The sequence below is a fragment of the Mus musculus genome, chromosome 17, assembly GCF_000001635.26.
Source record: "Mus musculus strain C57BL/6J chromosome 17, GRCm38.p6 C57BL/6J".
Taxonomy (NCBI): domain Eukaryota; kingdom Metazoa; phylum Chordata; class Mammalia; order Rodentia; family Muridae; genus Mus; species Mus musculus.
In genome coordinates, this window is record NC_000083.6 from 40519053 (window position 1) to 40543583 (window position 24531).

General features: G+C 41.1%; 1 protein-coding gene across 1 annotated transcript; it reads left to right on the forward strand.

Moving 5' to 3' along the window:
- Nucleotides 1–969: 969 nt before the first annotated feature.
- Nucleotides 970–11650, forward strand: Esp8 (exocrine gland secreted peptide 8). The gene is made up of 3 exons (NM_001177584.1): nt 970–1027; nt 2744–2820; nt 10885–11650. The coding sequence occupies exons 1-3, from the start codon at nt 1018–1020 to the stop codon at nt 11245–11247; spliced, it is 450 nt and encodes a 149-aa protein (NP_001171055.1). The 5' UTR covers nt 970–1017; the 3' UTR covers nt 11248–11650.
- The last annotated feature ends 12881 nt before the right edge of the window (nt 11651–24531 follow it).

Genomic DNA, 24531 nt, shown 5'->3' on the forward strand with positions numbered 1-24531 from the left:
CTAGGTCCAGCTTCTGCATGATCACTGGTTAGTAGCCCAGACTCTGTGAACCCCTATAGCACTAGGTTACTTGAGTGTGTGGGTCTTCTGGTGTCTTTGACCATTCTCACTTCTATCCTTGACTCCTCAAAAGGATTTCCCAGGCTCCTCCTGATGTTTGGCTGTATGTCTTTGCACCTGCCTCCATTTCCTGTGGGGTGAAAACTCCCAAATGACAGTTATACTAGGTTCCTATCTTCAAGCATAGCAAAGTAAAAGTATCAGTGGCTGGCTTTCTCACTTGGGATGGGTCTAAAGTTGAGGCAATCGTGGGTTGGCTGTTTCATCAGTCTGTGCTTCATCTTTGTTCCTACATATCTTGAAGGGAAGACAAATTTTGGGTCAAAATTTTGTGGATGAATTCTTATTTTCCAAAATTATTTGTTGATAAAGATAGTAGAATAGAGACAAGCAATACTCTATTATATCATCACAGATCAAGAAAGAAAGGAAGAAAACAAAAAAAAATCCATGCAATGAAAACCATGAGAAGTGTTGACAAACAAGGGTGCATTGCAGTAAAATGTAGAATAAGAATACTAGGTAAAATACACAATATTGCTTACTACAACTACAGTTGTAAAAGCAAGAGATGATCAGAAGTACTATAACAAAGTGTGGACAAGAGGAGAATTCTTCCCACAGTTCTCACTTTAAATGGAATAAAGGAAAATCCACTGGAGAAAAATACAGCAAAATTAAATAGTAAATTACTGACCCACCAAGCAGATTCTGGGAAATTACTCAAGGGTTCTATCCCATGTCATTCTGTTAAATATTCTGGTGAGAAAAGCAGAACATAAAACAAACTCTGCTCTCAAAAAAAACTCTGCTAGGAACAATAGCCAGTGAAGCACAACCACTTCTGGCCTCATTCATTACAAGCCCCGCCCTCCACGCAATGAAATCTGAAGACTCTTAAGAAGCACAGAGAAAGGCACAGGAGCCTGAAAGAGGAGTGAACCAGTACGAAAGCCTATGGAAAAAGGTAGCTGTTGCCTGTGCTTGGGTTCTACTAGCTGGGCTGCTTTGTCTGACCTCAGTGGGAGAGGAAATGCCTAGCCTCCCAGAGACTTGATGCTCCAGGTTGGGGGAGGGGTACACCCAGGGGGGACCCTACCCTCCCAGAGGAGAAGAAAAGAGGGGACTGTGAGAGGAGGTGACCAGGAAGGGACAGTAAGCCAGGTGTAAACTGAATAAGTTAAAAAGACCAAAAAAGTGTTTAAGCCAAGCCTTTAGACTGTAAGAGCAGGTTCCATGGCAAGATGACAGTATTTACAATGCTAAGATTTCAGTGGCTAGTGACACATCAGAGCCTCACTCCATGAAATCCACAGGGAAACTGAAAGCCTCCCAAGCAAACTGGAAAATGAATCTGGTCAGGACAGTAGTAAAGAGAAACACAGGACTCTGATGGCTAGAAAACTCAAATCGAATGCATTTCCTCATCTGCCCATGATTGACTGAGGCCACATTTTGCTTAAACTTAGATACTCAGTAAGTGGCATAGGGATGTGAAGCATTGCTTACAGTTCCTATTTCACTGGTCCACCATGAACAAGAGCAAAGGCTATCACTCTGGGATGTATGGGCACTGAGTGTATGAGGATCCAGAAGGACCTGGAATGTTTTCCAGATTCTGGGCAGTGACTGGTGTCGATGAGGGAAGACCAAAGAAAAAGAGACAGTAGAGATCTCTGTGGGCATGTTTTGACTCTAATTCTGAACATAAATTACAATGAAAAAGCAAGCAGTGAATTGGAAAGTAGGCATAACAGAGTTCATAGGAAAGCTTGAAAGGAGGAAAAGAAAGAGAATGGTATAAAAATTATAAAATATACCAGATCTTTGCTGATCATGGCTCCCATTGTCATTCTGACAATAAAAAATTTGAAACAAATTGTATGGTCAAACAAAAAATTTTGAGGATTTGAAATGTGTACACAGAATACAAAATTAGATGTTATACCTGTAATAATGTAATTAATTCATATGTGTTCTAAAAGGACTAAGAGTACATCCCATGCTAAGTGTCTTTAGAAGCATCTGAAGGATGTAGGACTTAGTGTGACAAGGGATTTTGTGTGTAATTAGCAGAGGATATTTAAGTCATAATGAACATAGGAAGCAGCGTATCTAAAGAAATATGGATTGAGGGACCTTAGATATTACATTTCATTAATTGTGATTATATTTTCATACTGAAGGGAAAACATGAAAATATATCCAAGTATAAGGAAAAATTATGTAATTTGCAATTGCTCTCCACAAAATACTACTTCTAGGGTGTTGCCATATTTATCTCTACATAATCAAAATCCTGGCACCCTAATTTACAACTAGTATAGATGAAAGTTATAAAGAGGGAATAGCAAAATACAGGACAGTGTGCAGAATTTTTTTTTCAGAAAATAAAAAGTGAATTTTTCTTCCCAGCTTTCTTGTGAAGACAGGGGAATAGACCTGTGTAGAGCAAACTAGCTTTTGCAGATACACAGCAGAGACATCAGCCAGTCCTTTAATTATTATTCTACAAATTAAAGGCAAGGTGAACCAATTACAGCAACCTCACATATCAACTCTTCCCTTATTTTGTAAATTACTTAGGCAGCCATAGTTGCTTTGGTATTTCTTCTACAAATGTATTTGTTACTTCTATATCCCATGCACTGCTTCATTGAACCAGGTTTTTTCCTTTGCTTAGTGTCAGCCATGACTTCTTTCCCAGTGATGTTGTTTCTCATAATTCTGCTGCTCCCATCAATTTGCTCTGAAGAAAGGGTAAGTTTTACATGGATAATTATCTCAGATATAACAGACATTTTGTAAAATTAAATAAGAGTACAGAATTCTTGGTGGTATGTTAGGTTAAAGATTCTCTTTGGGTTGTTGTAGCATTTACCAATGCTATAGAAATAGAAAGTAAGGTTGTACCACACACACATACACACACACACACACACACACACACACACACACACACACAAAGATGCACATTAAAGGACTGAGACATATGTCAGTGAGTAAAGCATTAAAAATTGAGTTCAGATATAATGCTTATTGTTGGGTTGTGGGCCTTTGTCGATTCCACCACAGAGCATGGCTGCTTGGGGAGGCAGAATGCAGGGAGTTTGACTGCACTTATCACCCTCCACAAGCAGGGCAAGTGCTGGGATGTACACATGTGCCAAAGCACCACTTCAAGGGTGGGAAAGTGCAGTCTGAGGGGTGGGAAATCCTGTTCCTGAAGGTCCCCTGAGGCCTGCAAGAAGGTCAGGGTCATGGGGTTCCCAGGCCCTTGGACATCCAGGCACCACTTGGAATCACAGAATAGCAGAGAATGGAGTAGGGGGCCCACAGGCTGGGGACAGTGTCTAGCCTGTAGCTGAGGGCAGAAGGGGACAGGGAAGTTCCATCTTGTTGGGTGTGGAGGGTCCTTGGCTCCTTGGCTTGATGGGCAGCAGGCTTGGTATCGGTTGGTGCTGAGAGCACAGAGAGGCCTTCTACTGAAGACTAGCCTTCAGCTCTGTAGGTGAAGGCCTTCTCCATGGTTCTCACAGTGGATCTCAATGAAAAGAGGCCGTCCATGGTACTAAAAAGTTCATTGTCTTGGAGGAAAATGGATGTGTAAAGCCATACACCATTTCTCAGAGTGTCCCTGCGACTAAATACCTTTTGCAAGGAGAAATGTCTGGGAAGGAAAACTTACTGGCTATGCCCTCTGGGAATCTAGGCACCTCATTAACATTGAAAACTCCATCTTGAACCTACTTGACCACAGGTCACGTCTCTTTTATGTGAGAAACATAGCACATGATCCAAGTCAGGAGTCTGGCAGGTTGCTGAGAGTCACCGAAGCCTCAGGTGTGTGTCTACTGAGTCTTCAGATCTCAACCTGCTCTATCTAACCAAATTTCCTGCCATGGTTTTATATCCCACAGCTTATCTTAATCTCAATGGTTCTAATGTGAACCGTGAAGCAGGGGCAGAAGAATAAAGCAGCGAAGAATGGACCCTGTCTCAGATAAAATGTAGTATGAGGACCAAGAGCCAAAGTTATCTGCTAATTATCTGATATGGCATGAGAAATTGCCTTCAATCTCAGGAGATAAATAACGCCTTCTTCCTCTAAGCATGCACATGGTTCCTAATCAAGTCTGATGACATACTGTTCATTCATAATGAACACTTTTTTTATTACCCTTTCAGCATTTATTTGTTTATTTATTTATGACTGATATTGATTATTTGGAATCTTGTTTCATTCCCCAAATCACACTCACTTCCCAGTAATTTCATGTCTGTCCACCCTTCCTCTGTGATCTTTCCCATTCCAAAAAAATTTAAAGTTCATTTTGTATGGCCCATACATTCACTGAGGAATGCTCAAAGTTGTAGTAGCCAGCCCATCAAGACAGGATTAGTTTTTCTCTCCCTTTATCAAGTCCAGAAGTAATCAGGTAGGGAGAAATGTGAGAGGGCCTGAGGTTAATGTGGCCTGATCTCTCCTGCCTATGCTGCCCTCTGTATCTCATTGCTGTGGGGTGGTGAGTGGTTAGGGTCACCTCCCCATAAACATTACCCTGGTTTCAGGCAGCAGGCACTGCCCATGGGCATTCATGCACAGGCTGCAACAACATGGCCCTTATCCATATCAACACCACTGACTCTATCATTGCACTCAGCATCTGCACAGACCACGAGCCTCAAGACAGTTCAACATTATGACACATGCCACTAACATCAGCATAGCACCACATGGCAGCAAAGCCTGAGACATCACTGAGGCATCGGGCAGCTTCATGGATGGCAAACATCCACATGAATCCCAGATTTCATTGAGATCTGGAGCAGCAGGATGGACCACTGACACCAAAATGGGCCCCAGTGGCATCGTGGACTCAATGGTTTTTAGAGGTGGTCCAGTCCAGAAAGTTAACCTTTCCTCCGTGGCCCAGAGTCAGGCAATAATAAACCAGGCAAGAGGTTCTGGGGATGAGTCTGTGTCTGCATGAGCTTTAAGCTGTTCTTCACTATCCCAGTGATGCTAATGTGTACAATGACAGCATGTAGACCTTAGTCCTCTCTTACTTGTCACCATCACATTGCTAGGTGCACATATGTCCCTCATTCACTCCCTGCTCTGCTTTCATCTCTTCTACGTCTCCATTATATATTTGTCTCTTGTAGTGGCATTAGGGGACTACCAACCAAGTAATACAAGGAATGCTTCAGGTCCCCGCTTTGCCATTTTTTTTTTTGCTATATTTATATAGATTCAATTAATTTTAAAATTTCTGCCCTCAAAATAAAAGCTCAACTAATACTCATTAGAAAACATATCTTATTTTGACTGTTTCTTATTTTCTAATTAGGTATTTTTTTCATTTACATTTCCAGTGTTATCTCAAAAGTCCCCCATGCCCTCCCCCCACACTGTCCTTCAACGCCCCCCCTTACTTCTTGGCCCTGGTGTTCCCCTATACTTAGGCATATGAGGTTTGCAGGATCAATGGGCCTCTCTTTCCACTGATGGCCAACTAGGCCATCTTCTGATACATATGCATCTAGAGACACAAGCTCAAGAGGATACTGGTTAGTTCATATTGTTGTTCCACCTATAGGGTTGCAGATCCCTTTAGCTCCTTGGGTATTTTCTCTAGCTTCTCCATTGGGGGCCCTGTGACCCACCCAGTAGCTGAGTGTGAGCATCCACTTATGTGTTTGCTAGGCCCAAGAATAGACTCACAAGAGACAGCTATATCAGGGTCCTTTCAGAAAAATCTTACTAGTGTATGCAATGGTGTCAGCGTTTGGAGGCTGATTATAGGATGGATCCCTGGGTATGACAGTCTCTAGATGGTCCATCCTTTCTCAGCTCCAAACTTTGTCTCTGTAACTCCTTCCATGGGTGTTTTGTTCCCAATTCTAAGAAGGGGCAAAGTGTCCAAACTTTGGTCTTCATGCTTCTCGAGTTTCATATGTTTTATAAATTGTATCTTATATCTTGGGTATTTTAAGTTTCTGAGCTAATATCCACTTATCAGTGAGGACATATCATCTGAGTTCTTTTGTGATAGGATTACCTCACTCAGCATGATGCCCTCCATGTCCATCCATTTGCCTAGGAATTTCATAAATTCATTCTTTTTAATAGCTGAGTAGTTACTCCATTGTGTAAATGTACCACATTTTCTGTCTCCATTCCTCTGTTGAGGGGCATCTGGGATCTTTCCAGCTTCTGGCTATTATAAATAAGGCTGCTATGAACATAGTGGAGCATGTGTCCTTCTTACTGGTTGGGACATCTTCTGGATATATGCCCAGGGGAGGTATTGCTGTATCCTCCAGTAGTACTATGTCCAATTTTCTGAGGAACCACCAGACTGATTTCCAGAGTGGTTGTACAAGCTTGCAATCCCACCAACAATGGAGGAGTGTTCCTCATTCCCCACATACTTGCCAGGTTCTGCTGTCACCTCAATTTTTGATCTTAGCCATTCTGGCTAGTGTGAAGTGGAATCTCAGGGTTGATTTTATTTGCATTTCCCTGATAATTAAAAATGCTGAAAATTTTTTTAGGTACTTCTCAGCCATTCAGTATTCCTCAGGTAAGAATTCTTTGTTTACCTCTGAGCCCCATTTTTTAGTGGGGTTATTTGATTTTCTGGCGTCCACCTTCTTGAGTTCTTTATATATATTGCATAATAGTCCCGTATCAGATTTAGGATAGGTAAAGATCCTTTTCAAATCTGTTGGTGGCCTTTTTGTCTTATTGATGGTGTCTTTTGCCTTATAGAAGCTTTGCAATTTTATGAAGTCCCATTTGTTGATTTTCAATTTTATAGCACAAGCCATTGCTGTTATATTCAGGAATTTTGCCCCTGTGCCCATATTTTCGAGGCTTTTCCCCACTTTCTCCTCTGTAAGTTTCACTATCTCTGGTTTTATGTGAAGTTCCTTGATCCACTTAGATTTGACCTTAGTACAAGGAGATAGGAGTGGATCAATTTGCATTCTTCTACATGATAACCACCAGTTGTGCCAGCACCATTTGTTGAAAATGCTGTCTTTTTTTCACTGGATGGTTTTAGCTCTCTTGTCAAAGATCAAGTGACCATAGGTAAGTGGGTTCATTTCTGGGTCTTCCATTCTGTTCCATTGGTCTACTTGTCAGTCGCTATACCAGTACCATGCAGTTTTTATCACAATTGCTCTATAGTACAGCTTAGGTCAGGCATGGTGATTCCCCCAGATTTTCTTTTATCCTTGAGAAGAGTTTTTGCTGTCCTAGGTTTTTGTTATTCCAGATGAATTTGCATATTGCTCTTTCTAATTCATTGAAGAATTGAGTTGGAATTTTGATGGGGATTGCATTGAATCTGTAGATAGCTTTTGACAAGATAGCCATTTTTACTATATTGATCCTGCCAATCCATGAGCATGGGAGATCTTTCCATCTTCTGAGATCTTTTTTAATTTCTTTCTTCAGAGACTTGAAGTTTTATCATACAGATCTTTCACTTCCTTAGTTAGAATCACGACAAGGTATTATATATCTTTGTGACTATTGTGAAGGGTGTTGTTTCCCTAATTTCTTCCTCACCCTGTTTATCCTTTGTGTAGAGAAAGACCACTGATTTTTTTGAGTTAATTTTAAATCCATCTACTGCACTAAAGCTGTTTATCAGGTTTAGGAGTTCTCTGGTGGAATTTTAAGGGTCACATGTATATACTATCATATCATCTGCAAAAAGTGATATTTTCACTTCTCCCTTTCCAATTTGTATCCCCTTGATCCCCTTTTGTTGTCCAATTGTTCTGGCTAGGACTTCAAGTACAATATTGAATAGGTAGGCAGAAAGTGTGCAGCCTTGTCTAGTCCCTGATTTTAATGGTATTGCTTCCAGCTTCTCACCCTTTACTTTGAAGTTGGCTACTGGTTTGCTGTAGATTGCTTTTATCATGTTTAGCTATGGGCCTCGAATTCCTGATCTTTCCAAGACTTTTATCATGAATGGGTGTTGGATTTTGTCAAATTCTTTCTCAGCGTATAACAAGATGATCATGTGGTTTTTGTCTTCGAGTTTGTTTATATAATGGATTACATTGATGGATTTCTGTATATTAAACCCTCCCTGAATCCCTGGAATGAAACCTACTTGATCAGGATGGATGATTGTTTTGATGTGTTCTTGGATTCGGTTCGCGAGAATTTTATTGAGTACTTTTGCATTGATATTCATAAGGGAAATTGGTCTGAAGTTCTCTGTCTTTGTTGGGTCTTCATGTGGTTTAGATAACAGAGTAATTGTGGCTTCATAGAGTTAATTGGATAGAGTACCTTTGGCTTCTATTTTGTGGAATAGTTTGTGAAGAACTGGAATTAGATCTTCTTTGAAGGTCTGATAGAAATCTGCACTAAATCCCTCTGGTACTGGGCTTTTTTTTTTTTTTTTTTTTTTTTTTTGGTTGTGAGACTGTTAATGACGGCTTCTATTTCTTTAGGGGATATAGGACTGTTTAGATCATTAACATGATCCTGATTTAACTTTGTTACCTGATATCTGTCTAGAAATTTGTCCATTTCATGCAGGTTTTCCAGTTTTGTTCAGTATAGACTTTTGAAGAAGGATCTGATGGTGTTTTGGATTTCTTCAGGATCTCTTGTTATGTCTACCTTTTCATTTCTGATTTTGTTAATTAGAATACTGACCCTGTGCTCCCTAGTGAGTCTGGCTGAGGGTTTATCTATCTTCTTGATTTTCTCAAAGAACCAGCTCCTCATTTGGTGGATTCTTTGAATAGTTCTTCTTGTTTCCACTGGTTGATTTCAGCCCTGAGTTTGATTATTTCCTGCCATCTACTCCTCTTGGGTGAATTTTCTTCCTTTTGTTCTAGAGCTTTTAGGTGTGTTGTCAAGCTGTGAGTGTGTGCTCTCTCTAGTTTCTTTTTGTAGGCACTCAGAGCTATGAGTTTACCTCTAAGAAATGCTCTCACTGTGCCCCATAAGTTTGTGTATGTTGTGGCTTCGTTTTCATTAAACTCTAAAAAGTCTTTAATTTCTTTTTTTATTCCTTCCTTGACCAAGGTATCATTGAAAAGAATGTTGTTCAGTTTCCACGTGAATGTTGGCTTTCCATTTTTAATGTTGCTATTGAATATCAGTCTTAGTCCATGGTGATCTGATAGGATGCATGGGACAATTTCAATATTTTTTTATCTGTTGAGACCTGTTTTGTGACCAATTATATTGTCAGTTTTGGAGAAGGTACCATGAGGTACTGAGAAGAATATATCCTTTTGTTTTAGGATAAAATGTTCTGTAGATATCTGTTAGATCCATTTGTTTCATAACTTCTGTTAGTTTGACTGTGTCCGTGTTTAGTTTCGGTTTCCATGATCTGTCCATTGATGAAAATGGTGTGTTGAATTCTCCCACTATTATTGTGTGAGGTGCAATGTGTGCTTTGAACTTTACTAAAGTTTCTTTAATGAATGTGGCTGCCCTTGCATTTGGAGCATAGATATTCAGATCTGAGCATTCCTCTTGGAGTATTTTATCTTTGATGAATATGAAGTGCCCCTCCTTGTCTTATTGGATAACTTTGGGTTGGAAGTCAATTTTATTAGATATTAGAATAGCTACTCCAGCTTGTTTCTTCAGAAAATTTGTTTGGAAAATTGTTTTCAAGCCTTTCATTCTGTGGTAGTGTCTGTCTTTTTCCCTGAGATGGGTTTCCTGTGAGCAGCAAAATGTTGGGTCCTGTTTGTGTAGCCAGTCTGTTAATCTATGTCTTTTTATTGGGGAATTGAGTCCATTGATATTAAGAGATATTAAGAAAAAGTAATTGTTACTTCCTTTTATTTTTGTTGTTAGAGTTGGCATTCTGTTCTTGTGGCTGTCTTATTCCACAGACTCTGTGCCCAAGGTGACCCGGTGCTTAGAAAACATATCTTAAGAAAAGCTATTGAATGTTAAAATATATATATATATATATATATAAAAGAAGATTGCATATAAGTAGATAATTATTACTACTTTTTGTCTCAGAAAGCTCATTTTGTACTTTGAAATAAATTATGTGTATATTTTGTTTGAGTTTAATTGTATGGGAAGAATTGTATGTGTATAACTACCTTGGTTTAGATAAAATGTTATAGTTCACTATTACATGTCTGGCATGTGCATTCTTTCTACCAGGAATTGGTAAGCATCTTAGGTCTATTTGTTCAAACATACAGAAATGTTCCCTGTTCCTGGGAACAGAAAACAGAAGATAGGCATAGAGATAGAGCACACAGTACACAATTGTCATATAGCATGGCTAGAAAAAAAATCCTTGGTCATGGAGGAGTGAATTACTAACCTTTAAATGCCAGAGAAAATACATAAGGATACTGTGACTGGTTACATGTGCTTGATGTATTGCTTTTACACATAAGCCACCATACTGCTGTAAAATTTAGCCTTAGATCTTATCCAGGCAATCCACAAGTATTGTGTCCTCTGAGCTTGATCCCCACATGCACTTATCACAATATTTGAACCAGTGGTAATAACTCAGCCTTTGCATTTCTACCAGTTACCTGAACAAATTGAAAAATTGTCACTTCACTGGATCAATTTACTCTCACCAACTAGTCTGAAAGATTGTTATGTTAATATTTGAAAACTGGATGTTGAGAATTCCTAGTGAATGTTGTCCAAATCTGTGAATTAGTAATCGAAGAGTACAGATATACATATATATATATATATATATATATATGTATATATATATATACCAGATATACAGATATATATATATATATATATAAACTGTCTCTCATTTTCTGAAACAGACTCAAGCAGATCCCACCATATCTGCTGATAACAAGAAAAACTTCAAGACTGTGGTTGACCTGACTGACTGCCAATGTGAACGAAACTTCATAGAGTCCTTAGAGAGTACACTTCCTGCCTCCAATCAAGATCAAACACTGTTTGAAAACATGACTAATCAACACAAGTTAAACCTTTCTAAAATGTTGAGTGTCCTGAGCAAATGTTGTACTCAGAAGCAGCAAGTGGACACGGTACATTTCAGAAGAATGCCCCATAGGATTCAAAGTACCAAACAAAACAATTATAAAAAGCAAGTCCTTTACCCTATGCAAGAATTCATGAATTTAACTAGAGATGTGTTGGTTTCCAGATATGTATAACTAGGAGGCCCCTGGTGTCCTACCTGCTGTGCCTATTATTAGGGTTCTTTGAGTCTTACAACCTCTTTGTTTACCCACCCAAGTAAAGGAGGGTAGAGATTATAAATAAACAAAAGAAACTAGTCTCTCCTCCCTCCTGTTAAATGCTAAAAGTGATCAGAGACAGCAAATGAAGGCTTCTGAATCAGCAGTTCAGGGAACAGACCGCTTGGAATTCGCCTCCTTTCCAAACTAATCACCAAATCTTCCTTATTTTAAATGCACATGTTATTTTGTGGTAAGTTTCTCAGTAAATTCATCATGATCCTATCAGTCTTCCACACTGTAGTCTGAGCAAATGTAAATGGAAACCTTTTAGGTTTCAAAATATCAGTTTTGTAGTTATAAAATATTATATATCATGTTTTTTCACTTTAAATTATTTTTTAATATTTACACACTTGTATATGATACTTGTGATCTCACTCACATCTCAGACTCTTATTTCCCTCTATCTTTCATGAACAAAACTCTTCCAGATAACTCCCTGTTATGTCTTTTTATTTTGTTGTTTGTGACATACTGGGTTTATCAGGGGCTACACACATGGTCATGTACATGGTAGAGCACTTGAAGGTCAGATCTGAAAGTATGAGCGCCTCCTCAGAGAATGGCTCTTCCTTGAGAGTTTTATCACAAAAAGTTTTCAAAGTAGATGTAGATTCATAGTCTGGTAGTGCTTCTCATGAAGATGTTATGATGAAGTCTTGCCATTTCAATTGTTATTGTCTATGTCTTGGATTCTATTCTTAAACAGCAATTTTTCATGATGTGTTAAAAATCAAGAGTAGACCAACCTGGATACTTGGGGTCCTCCCAGAAACTGAACCAGCAGAAACTGGGCCTGCATGAACTGGACCTAGCCCTGAGGGGCTGTGAGCTGTACACAGGCAGCCTGGTCCCTGATTGAGCACAGGCTTTGAACTCTGGAGACCAGGCAGGTAACTTTCTCCTGCAAGGGACAGCAGTTGTTCGGCCACACCCCTTGAGGCCCTGGCTCCTGTCAAATCTACAGCAATCAGTCATGTAGGGCAACACCCCAAGCTCCTGGAATTCTGTCTGGACTCCATTCTCACAGTTACCTGGCAACAGTTACCTACCCCCACTCTGTTTTCAGCTCTTCTGTAGCATATAATGGCATCTGGGGTTTCCAGAGCCTGAAAACCTGTCATCATGGTCCTCTGTGCAGGCCAGGGGACCCTGAGCCACCTCCAGTAGTTCTGCAGGGACACATAACTGAGCCTTTCTCACCCCCCTTCTCCCTACCTACCCACCCCTGAAACAGGGTCCTGATGCTTCTCACGGCCTGACACTCTCCCAGATGTGGTGTGGGGAACACTTAGTCAAACATCCCGTGTCCTGCCTTGCCACACGGACTGAGCCCCAAACGAATATGGGACACCATTTTAACTCACCACCCATGTGTGGCAAATGTACAGTCTGGTCTTCATGTGGGACTTCCAACCCTGAAGAAGGGCCACCCCTGACTCTGTTGACTGCCTGTGTAGTCTAGCTAATTGGAATAGCTTCCCTGGCCTCAGTAGTAAAGAATGTGTCTAGTCCTACAGTGACTTGATGTCCCAGGATGGGTTGGTTCCAGCGGGGTGCCTTCACTTATTCAGAGTAGCAGGGGAGGGGAGTTGTGGGAGGATATGGGGGGGGGGGCAGAAGGGGGATCTGTGGTCAGGATGTAAAGTGAATAAATAAATAAATAAATAAATAAATAAATAAATAAATAAATAAATAATATAAAGCAGATCTTAGGCTCGATCTCAGCGGAGGGTCCTAAGGTCTCCAAAGAACTCTCCATGCTGCAGGCACTCTAGCACACCAAGGATCTTGAGATCACTGGTGAGCGGAATGCAACATCTGTTCCAAAAAAAACCAGAGGGTCTTGTGCTAGCAGGAACAGGGACAAAGGACACCTGCCCAACCACTGGCTGGGGTTCGTTCTGGTCAGTGCGAACTCATTGGAGGATCCCAAGGTCCCAGAGGACTCTCCACACTGCAGGTACCCTAGCAAACCCAGGATCTTGAGATCACTGGTGAGTGGAATGCAACATCTGTTCCAAAAATCCCACAGGATCTTGTGCTGAGACCCAATCCCCTGGGCACCTTACCTGCCAGAGGAAAGTAGGCCTCCAGGGAGGGCTCTGACCCCAGGACTCATGAGATGGATCTGAGCTCCAGACTTCTGTGCACCTTCCCTACAAAGAGAGCTTGCTTGCAGAGAGTACTCTGATCACTGGGACTCGGGACAGAGTTGGTCTCCCAGGAGTGCTATCAGAGGCTAAAGAATCACAGGAGGAAAAAGCTCCAGCTAGAGACAGCTAGAACATCTAACACCAGAGAGTAACAGATGGCAAAGGCAAATGAAAGAATCTTACTAATAGAAACCCAGACCACTCAGCATCATCAGAAACCAGTATGCTCACCACAGTGAGTCCTGGATACTCCAAAACCTTCAAAAAACAAGATTTGGAATAAAATCATTTCTCATGATATTGGTAAAGGATTTTAAGAAGGACATTAATAACTCACTTAAAGAAATACAGGAGAACACTGCTAAACAGGTAGAAGCTTTTAAAGAGGAAGCACAAAAATCCCTCAAGAAATTACAAGAAAACACTGCTAAACAGGTAGAAGACCTTAAAGAGGAAACACAAAAATCCCTTAAAGAATTACAAGAAAACACAACCAAACAGGTGATGGAATTGAACTAAACCATCCAAGATCTAAAAATGGAAGTAGAAACAATGAAGAAAACCTAAAGGTAGACAACACTGGAGATAGAAACCCTAGGAAAGAAATCAGGAACCATAGATGTGAGCATCAGAAACAAGAGATGGAAGAAAGAATCTAAGGTGCAGAAGTTTCCATAGAGAACATGGACACAACAATCAAAGAAAATGCAAAAAGATCCTAACTCAAAACATCCAGGAAATCCAGGACACAATGAGAAGAGCAAAAAGTCTTCAAAGTAGATGTAGACTCATATTTTGGTAGTGCTTCTCAAGGAGATTTTGATGGTGAAGACTTGACATTTGAAATTGTTATTGGATTCTGTATCTTGGATTCTACTCTTAAACAGCAATTTTCCATGCTGTGTTGAAAATCAACACACTAAAATAACCTGGAACTTTGGGGGTTCCCAGAAATTGAAAAAGCATAAACTGAACGTGCATGAACCGACCTAGCCCCTCCACCCATGTGTTGAAAATGTGCAGTATAATCTTCATGTAGGACCCTCAACACTGGAGCAGGTCCATCCCTGATTCAGTATCCTAACTGGGCTGGCTTTTCTTGCCACTGTAGGAAAGGATGTGCCCAGTCCTGCATTGATTTGTTGTCCAGAATGGGTTGGATCCAGTGAGTTGCCTCCCCTTACTCAGAGGAGCAAGGCAAGGGGAGTTGTGGGAGGAGCTATATGAGGGGGTGACTAGAAAGTGGACCTGTGGTCAGAATGTAAAGTGAATAAATAAACAAATAAATAGATTATAAAAATAATATTTTTTTAAAAAATGTAACTTATAATCTGTTCAGAATGAAAAAATATTTCTTCTTTCACCTAAATACAACAGTCTCACAACTTTTCAATTCAATAATAAAAAACTAGTATGTAGCACTATTTTGGTTGAAACTCTAATTTCACTGATATCTCTGAAAGCATGAACTACAACTGTGTTCTCACATGGAAATAAATCATTATCAGTTCCAGTATAGATTCTCTGTTGCTGAAACAGGAGTCTATTTTTTTGGTAAAGTTGTAAACCACTGGATTGGTTTGTCATTGTTGAGATTTTGTTTTTTATGTTTAATGCTTTTTGATTGGTATTAAAAGAGTATTAGTCATACTTTCGTCTTACCAGGACAAAGGCCCAAAATCAGTTTAGAGGAAATAAATACATTTAATTCTATTTGGATACAATGTTGCAGAATTTTCAGGAAAGTTGTGTTCCTCTAACTCACATTAATTTCCACTGTTGGCATGAGCTAGTAAAGGTGTCAATCATCTACTTCCCTATGGGTCCATCAGGATATGACCCTATTCTCACGTCTTTTTTATTTTTTATTTTGTTTTGTTTTGTTTTTCTTTTTTTATTAAATATTTTCTTCATTTACATTTCAAATGCTATCCCCTTTCCTAGTTTCCTCTCCGAAAGTCCACTATACCCCCCACCACCACCCCTGTCATAATTCCCCAACTCATGCACTCTCACTTCCTGGCCCTGGAAATCCGCTGTACTGGGACATATAATCTTCCCAATTCAAGGGCCTCTCTTCCCATTGATGGCCAACTAGGTCATCCTCTGCTATATAAGCAACTAGAGATACAAGCTCTGGGGGGTACTGGGGAAGTGGTTAGTTCATATTGATGTTCTTCCCATAGGGTTGCAGACCCCTTTAGCTCCTTGGGTATTTTTTCTAGCTCCTTCATTGGGGGCCCTGTGTTCCATTCAATAGATGACTGTGAGCATCCACTTCTGTATTTGCCAGACACTGGCATAGCTTCAGAAGACATAGCTATATCAAGGTCCTGTCAGCAAAATCTTGCTGGCATATGCAATAGTGTCCGGTTAGGTGATTGTTTATGGTATGGATCCCTAAGTGGGGCAGTCTCTGCACAGGCCTACCTTCCATCTCAGCTCCGAACTTTGTCTCTGCAACTCCTTCCATGGCTTTTTTGTTCCCCATTCTAAGAAGTAATGAAGTATTCACACATTGGTCTTCCTTCTTCTTGAGTTTCATGTGTTTTGCAAATTGTATGTTGGGTATTCTTTTTTTGTTTTGTTTTGTTTTGTTTTTTTCTTTCCATTTTTTATTAGGTATTTAGCTCATTAAAATTTCCAATGCTATACCAAAAGTCCCCCATACCCACCCACCCCCACTCCCCTAACCGCCCACTCCCCCTTTTTGGCCCTGGCGTTCCCCTGTTCTGGGGCATATAAAGTTTGTGTGTCCAATGGGCCTCTCTTTCCAGTGATGGCCGACTAGGCCATCTTTTGATACATATGCAGCTAGAGTCAAGAGCTCCGGGGTACTGGTTGGTTCATAATGTTGATCCAACTATAGGGTTGCAGATCCCTTTAGCTCCTTGGCTACTTTCTCTAGCTCCTCCATTGGGAGCCCTGTGATCCATCCATTAGCTGACTGTGGGCATCCACTTCTGTGTTTGCTAGGCCCCGGCATAGTCTCACAAGAGACAGCTACATCTGGGTCCTTTCGATAAAATCTTGCTAGTGTATGCAATGGTGTCAGCGTTTGGATGCTGATTATGGGGTGGATCCCTGGATAAGGCATTCTCTACATGGTCCATCCTTTCATCGCAGCTCCAAACTTTGTCTCTGTAACTCCTTCCAAGGGTGTTTTGTTCCCACTTCTAAGGAGGGGCATAGTGTCCACACTTCAGTCTTCATTTTTCTTGAGTTTCATGTGTTTAGGAAATTGTATCTTATATCTTGGGTATCCTAGGTTTTGGGCTAATATCCACTTATCAGTGAGTACATATTGTGTGAGTTCCTTTGTGAATGTGTTACCTCACTCAGGATGATGCCTTCCAGGTCCATCCATTTGGCTAGGAATTTCTTAAATTCATTTTTTTTAATAGCTGAGTAGTACTCCATTGTGTAGATGTACCACATTTTCTGTATCCATTCCTCTGTTGAGGGGCATCTGGGTTCTTTCCAGCTTCTGGCTATTATAAATAAGGCTGCTATGAACATAGTGGAGCATGCGTCCTTCTTACCAGTTGGGGCATCTTCTGGATATATGCCCAGGAGAGGTATTGCTAGATCCTCCGGTAGTACTATGTCCAATTTTCTGAGGAACCGCCAGACAGATTTCCAGAGTGGTTGTACAAGCCTGCACTCCCACCAACAATGGAGGAGTGTTCCTCTTTCTCCACATCCTCGCCAGCATCTGCTGTCACCTGAATTTTTGATCTTAGACATTCTGACTGGTGTGAGGTGGAATCTCAGGGTTGTTTTGATTTGCATTTCCCTGATGATTAAGGATGTTGCACATTTTTTCAGGTGCTTCTCTGCCATTCGGTATTCCTCAGGTGAGAATTCTTTGTTCAGTTCTGAGCCCCATTTTTTAATGGGGTTATTTGATTTTCTGAAGTCCACCTTCTTGAGTTCTTTATATATGTTGGATATTAGTCCCCTATCTGATTTAGGATAGGTAAAGATCCTTTCCCAATCTGTTGGTGGTCTCTTTGTCTTATTGACGGTGTCTTTTGCCTTGCAGAAACTTTGGAGTTTCATTAGGTCCCATTTGTCAATTCTCGATCTTACAGCACAAGCCATTGATGTTCTGTTCAGGAATTTTTCCCCTGTGCCCATATCTTCAAGGCTTTTCCCCACTTTCTCCTCTATAAGTTTCAGTGTCTCTGGTTTTATGTGAAGTTCTTTGATCCATTTAGATTTGACCTTAGTACAAGGAGATAAGTATGGATCGATTCGCATTCTTCTACATGATAACAACCAGTTGTGCCAGCAACATTTGTTGAAAATGCTGTCTTTCTTCTACTGGATGGTTTTAGCTCCCTTGTCGAAGATCAAGTGACCATAGGTGTGTGGGTTCATTTCTGGGTCTTCAATTCTATTCCATTGGTCTACTTGTCTGTCTCTATACCAGTACCATGCAGTTTTTACCACAATTGCTCTGTAGTAAAGCTTTAGGTCAGGCATGGTGATTCCACCAGAGGTCCTTTTATCCTTGAGAAGAGTTTTTGCTATCCTAGGTTTTTTGTTATTCCAGATGAATTTGCAAATTGCTCCTTCTAATTCGTTGAAGAATTGAGTTGGAATTTTGATGGGGATTACATTGAATCTGTAGATTGCTTTTGGCAAGATAGCCATTTTTACAATATTGATCCTGCCACTCCATGAGCATGGGAGATCTTTCCATCTTCTGAGATCTTCTTTAATTTCTTTCTTCAGAGACTTGAAGTTTTTATCATACAGATCTTTCACTTCCTTAGTTAGAGTCACGCCGAGATATTTTATATTATTTGTGACTATTGAGAAGGGTGTTGTTTCCCTAATTTCTTTCTCAGCCTGTTTATTCTTTGTGTAGAGAAAGGCCATTGACTTGTTTGAGTTAATTTTATATCCAGCTACTTCACCGAAGCTGTTTATCAGGTTTAGGAGTTCTCTGGTGGAATTTTTAGGGTCCCTTATATATACTATCATATCATCTGCAAAAAGTGATATTTTGACTTCCTCCTTTCCAATTTGTATCCCCTTGATCTCCTTTTGTTGTCGAATTGCTCTGGCTAATACTTCAAGTACTATGTTGAAAAGGTAGGGAGAAAGTGGGCAGCCTTGTCTAGTCCATGATTTTAGTGGGATTGCTTCCAGCTTCTCTCCATTTACTTTGATGTTGGCTACTGGTTTGCTGTAGATTGCTTTTATCATGTTTAGGTATGGGCCTTGAATTCCTGATCTTTCCAGAACTTTTATCATGAATGGGTGTTGGATCTTGTCAAATGCTTTTTCTGCATCCAACGAGATGATCATGTGGTTTTTGTCTTTGAGTTTGTTTATATAGTGGATTACATTGATGGATTTTCGTATATTAAACCATCCCTGCATTCCTGGAATGAAACCTACTTGGTCAGGATGGATGATTGCTTTAATGTGTTCTTGGATTCGGTTAGCGAGAATTTTATTGAGGATTTTTGCATCGATATTCATAAGAGAAATTGGTCTGAAGTTCTCTATCTTTGTTGGATCTTTCTGTGGTTTAGGTATCAGAGTAATAGTGGCTTCATAAAATGAGTTGGGTAGAGTACTTTCTACTTCTATCTTGTGAAAAAGTTTGTGCAGAACTGGAATTAGATCTTCTTTGAAGGTCTGATAGAACTCTGCACTAAACCCGTCTGGTCCTGGGCTTTTTTTGGCTGGGAGACTATTTATAACTGCTTCTATTTCTTTAGGGGATATGGGACTGTTTAGAAGGTCAACTTGATCCTGATTCAACTTTGGTACCTGGTATCTGTCCAGAAATTTGTCCATTTCGTCCAGGTTTTCCAGTTTTGTTGAGTATAGCCTTTTGTAGAAGGATCTGATGGTGTTTTGGATTTCTTCAGGATCTGTTGTTATGTCTCCCTTTTCAGTTCTGATTTTGTTAATTAGGATTTTGTCTTTGAGCCCTCTAGTGAGTCTAGCTAAGGGTTTATCTATCTTGTTGATTTTCTCAAAGAACCAACTCCTCGTTTGGTTAATTCTTTGAATAGTTCTTCTTGTTTCCACTTGGTTGATTTCACCCCTGAGTTTGATTATTTCCTGCCGTCTACTCCTCTTGGGTGAATTTGCTTCCTTTTTTTCTAGAGCTTTTAGATGTGTTGTCAAGCTGCTAGTATGTGCTCTCTCCCGTTTCTTCATGGAGGCACTCAGAGCTATGAGTTTCCCTCTTAGAAATGCTTTCATTGTGTCCCATAGGTTTGGGTACGTTGTGGCTTCATTTTCATTAAACTCTAAAAAGTCTTTAATTTCTTTCTCTATTCCTTCCTTGACCAAGGTATCATTGAGAAGAGTGTTGTTCAGTTTCCACGTGAGTGTTGGCTTTCTGTTATTTATTTTGTTATTGAAGATCAGCCTTAGTGCATGGTGATCTGATAGGATACATGGGACAATTTCAATATTTTTGAATCTGTTGAGGCCTGTTTTGTGACCTATTATGTGGTCAATTTTGGAGAAGGTACCATGAGGTGCTGAGAGGAAGGTATATCCTTTTGTTTTAGGATAAAATGTTCTGTAGATATCTGTCAGATCCATTTGTTTCATCACTTCTGTTAGTTTCAGTGTGTCCCTGTTTAGTTTCTGTTTCCATGATCTGTCCATTGGTGAAAGTGGTGTGTTGAAGTCTCCCACTATTATTGTGTGAGGTGCAATGTGTGCTTTGAGCTTTACTAAAGTTTCTTTAATGAATGTGGCTGCCCTTATATTTGGCGCATAGATATTCAGAATTGAGAGTTCCTCTTGGAGGATTTTACCTTTGATGAGAACAAAGTGCCCCTCCTTGTCTTTTTTGATGACTTTGGGTTGGAAGTCAATCTTATTAGATATTAGGATGGCTACTCCAGCTTGTTTCTTCATACCATTTGCTTGGAAAATTGTTTTCCAGCCTTTTATTCTGAGGTAGTGTCTATCTTTTTCTCTGAGATGTGTCTCCTGTAAACAGCAAAATGTTGGGTCTTGTTTGTGTAGCCAGTTTGTTAGTCTATGTCTTTTTATTGGGGAGTTGAGACCATTGATGTTAAGAGATATTAAGGAAAAGTAATTGTTGCTTCCTGTTATTTTTGTTGTTAAAGTTGGCATTCTGTTCTTGTGGCTGTCTTCTTTTAGGTTTGTTGAGGGATTACCTTCTTGTTTTTTCTAGGGCATTGTTCCCGTTCTTGTATTGGTTTTTTTCTGTTATTAACCTTTGAAGGGCTGGATTCATGGAGAGATAATGTGTGAATTTGGTTTTGTCGTGGAATACTTTGTTTTCTCCATCTATGGTAATTGAGAGTTTGGCTGGGTATAGTAGCCTGGGCTGGAATTTGTGTTCTCTTAGTGTCTGTATAACATCTGTCCAGGCTCTTCTGGCTTTCATAGTCTCTGGTGAAAAATCTGGTGTAATTCTGTTAGGCTTGCCTTTGTATGTTACTTGACCTTTTTCCCTTACCGCTTTTAGTATTCTATCTTTATTTAGTGCATTTGTTGTTCTGATTATTATGTGTCGGGAGGAATTTCTTTTCTGGTCCAGTCTATTTGGAGTTCTGTAGGCTTCTTGTATGTTCATAGGTATCTCTTTCTTTATATTTGGGAAGTTTTCTTCAATAATTTTGTTGAAGATGTTTGCTGGTCCTTTGAGTTGAAAATCTTCATTCTCATCCACTCCTATTATCCGTAGGTTTGGTCTTCTCATTGTGTCCTGGATTTCCTGGATATTTTGAGTTAGGATCTTTTTGCATTTTCCATTTTCTTTGATTGTTGTGCCGATGTTCTCTATGGAATCTTCTGCACCTGAGATTCTCTCTTCCATCTCTTGTATTCTGTTGCTGATGCTCAAATCTATGGTTCCAGATTTCTTTCCTAGGGTTTCTATCTCCAGTGTTGCCTCACTTTGAGTTTTCTTTATTGTTTCTACTTCCCTTTTTAGGTCTAGTATGGTTTTGTTCATTTCCATCACCTGTTTGTATGTTTTTTCCTCTTTTTCTGTAAGGACTTCTACCTGTTTGATTGTGTTTTCCTGTTTTTCTTTAAGGACTTGTAACTCTTTAGCAGTGTTCTCCTGTATTTCTTTAAGTGATTTATTAAAGTCCTTCTTGATGTCCTCTACCATCATCATGAGATATGCTTTTAAATCTAGGTCTAGGTTTTCGGGTGTGTTGGGGTGCCCTGGACTGGGCGAAGTGGGAGTGCTGGGTTCTGATGATGGTGAGTGGTCTTGGTTCCTGTTAGTAGGATTCCTACGTTTACCTTTCGCCATCTGGTAATCTCTGGAGTTAGTAGTTATAGTTGACTCTGTTTAGAGATTGTTCTTCTGGTGATTCTGTTACCGTCTCTCAGCAGACCTGGGAGACAGATTCTCTCCTCTGAGTTTCAGTGCTCAGAGCACTCTCTGCTGGCAAGCTCTCTTACAGGGAAGGTGCGCAGATATCTTGTTTTTGGACCTCCTCCTGGTCGAAGAAGAAGGCCCAAAACAGGGCCTCTCTCAGAAGCTGTGTTGCTTTGGCAGTTCCCAGAAGCTGTCAGCTTCTGTGGTGCAGACTCTCACCTGTGCAGACTAAAATCCTAAGATCCAGGGAGTCCTGGAACCAAGATGGCGACCGCTGCTGCTGAGGCTGAGGCCGTCTCCCGAGCCAGGGGACACCTGTCCTCTGGTCCGGACGGTGGCCGGCTGTCTGCGGTCCGCCAAGAGTACTGCCTCAGCGGCTCTGTGCTTCCGCCCGTCCCAGAAGCTGTCCGGTTCTCTGGCGCACCCTCTAACCTGTTCAGACTAATTTCCTAAGTACTGCTGAGTCCCGGAACCAAGATGGCGACCGCTGCTGCTGAGGCTGAGGCCGCCTCCCAAGACAGGCGGACACCTGTCCTCTGGTCCAGATGGTGGCCGGTTGTCTGCGGCCCGCCCAGGCTGCTGCCTCAGCGGCTCTGTGCTTCTGCCCGTCCCAGAAGCTGTCCGGTTCTCTGGCGCACCCTCTAACCTGTTCAGACTAATTTCCTAAGTTCTGCTGAGTCCCGAAACCAAGATGGCGACCACTGCTGCTGAGGCTGAGGCCGCCTCCCAAGCCAGGCGGACACCTGTCCTCTGGTCCGGATGGTGGCCGGTTGTCTGCGGCCTGCCCAGGCTGCTGCCTCAGCGGCTCTGTGCTTCCGCCCGTCCCAGAAGCTGTCCGGTTCTCTGGCGCACCCTCTAACCTGTTCAGACTAATTTCCTAAGTTCTGCTGAGTCCCGGAACCAAGATGGCGACCGCTGCTGCTGAGGCTGAGGCCGCCTCCCAAGCCAGGCGGACACCTGTCCTCTGGTCCGGATGGTGGCCGGTTGTCTGCGGCCCGCCCAGGCTGCTGCCTCAGCGGCTCTGTGCTTCCGCCCGTCCCAGAAGCTGTCCGGTTCTCTTGCACACCCTCTAACCTGTTCAGACTAATTTCCTAGGTCCCACGGAGTCCCGGAACCCAGATGGCGACCGCTGCTGCTGAGGCTGAGGCCGCCTCCCAAGCCAGGCGGACACCTGTCCTCTGGTCCGGATGGTGGCCGGTTGTCTGTGGCACGCCCAGGCTGCTGCCTCAGCGGCTCTGTGCTTCTGCCCGTCCCAGAAGCTGTCCGGTTCTCTGGCGCACCCTCTAACCTGTTCAGACTAATTTCCTAAGTTCTGCTGAGTCCTGGAACCAAGATGGCGACCGCTGCTGCTGAGGCTGAGGCCCGTATGTTGGGTATTTTAAATTTCTGGGCTAATATTCACTTATCAGTGAGTGCATATCATGTGAGTTCTTTTGTGACTTGGTTACCTCACTCAGGATAATATCCTCAAGATACATCCACTTGTCCAAGATTTTCATAAATTCATTGTTTTCAATAGGTGAACAGTACTCCATTCTGTGAATGTACCACATTTTCTGTATCCATTCCTCTATTGAGGGACATCTGGGTTCTTTCCAGCTTCTGGCTATTATAAATAAGGCTGCTATGAACATAGTAGAGCATGAGTCCTTATTACAAGCTGAAACATCTTCTGGGTATATGCCCAGGAGAAGTACTGCTAGATCTTCAGGTAGTACTATGTCCAACTTTCTGAGGAACCACCAAACTGATTTCTAGAGTGGTTGTACAAGCTTGTAATCCCACCAGCAATGTAGGACTGTTCATCTTTCTCCAAATCCTCGCCAGCATCTGAGTGTTTTATCTTAGTCATTCTGACTGGCATGAGGTGGAATTTCAGGGTTGTTTTGATTTGCAGTTCCCTGATGATTAACAATTTTTCAGGTGCTTCTCAGGCATTTGTTATTCCTCAGGTAACAGTTATTTGTTTAGCTTTCTACCCCATATTTTAATAAGATTATTTGTTTTTGTGGAGTCCATCTTCTTGAGTTCTTTGTATATACTGAATATGAGTCCCCTATCTGATTTAAAATTGGTAAATATCCTTTCCCAATCTATTGGTGGCCTTCTTGTCTTATTGACAGTGTTTATTGCCTTACAGAAGCTTTGCAATTTTATGAGGTCCCATTTGTCAATTCTTGATCTTACAGCACAAGCCTTTGCTATTCTGTTCAGGAATTATGCCCCTGCACCCATATCTTCGAGGTTTTTCCCCACTTTCTCCTCTATGTTTCAGTGTCTCTGGTTGTATGTGGAGTTCCTTGATCCACTTAGACTTGAGCTTTGTACAAGGAGATAAGAATGGGTCAATTCACATTCTTCTACATGATAACCACCAGCAGAGTCAGCACCATTTGTTGAAAATACTGTCTTTTTTCCTCTGGATGGTTTTAACTCCTTTGTCAAAGACCAAGTGATCATAGGTGTGTGGGTACATTTCTGGGTCTTCAATTCTATTCCATTGATCTATCTGTCTTTCGCTGTACAGGTACCATGCAGTTTTTTATCACAATTGCTCTGTAGTACAGGTTGAGTTCGGGCATGGTGATTCCACCAGAGGTTCTTTTATTGTTGAGAATAGTTTTTGCTATCCTAGGTTTTTTGTTATTCTAGATGAATTTGCAAATTTCCTTTCTATCTCTGTGAAGAATTGAG

Coding starts and splice junctions, on each gene's coding strand:
- Esp8 (NM_001177584.1), top strand. Junction 2,821..10,884: donor CAATTTGCTCTGAAGAAAGG/GTAAGTTTTACA, acceptor TTTCTGAAACAG/ACTCAAGCAGATCCCACCAT.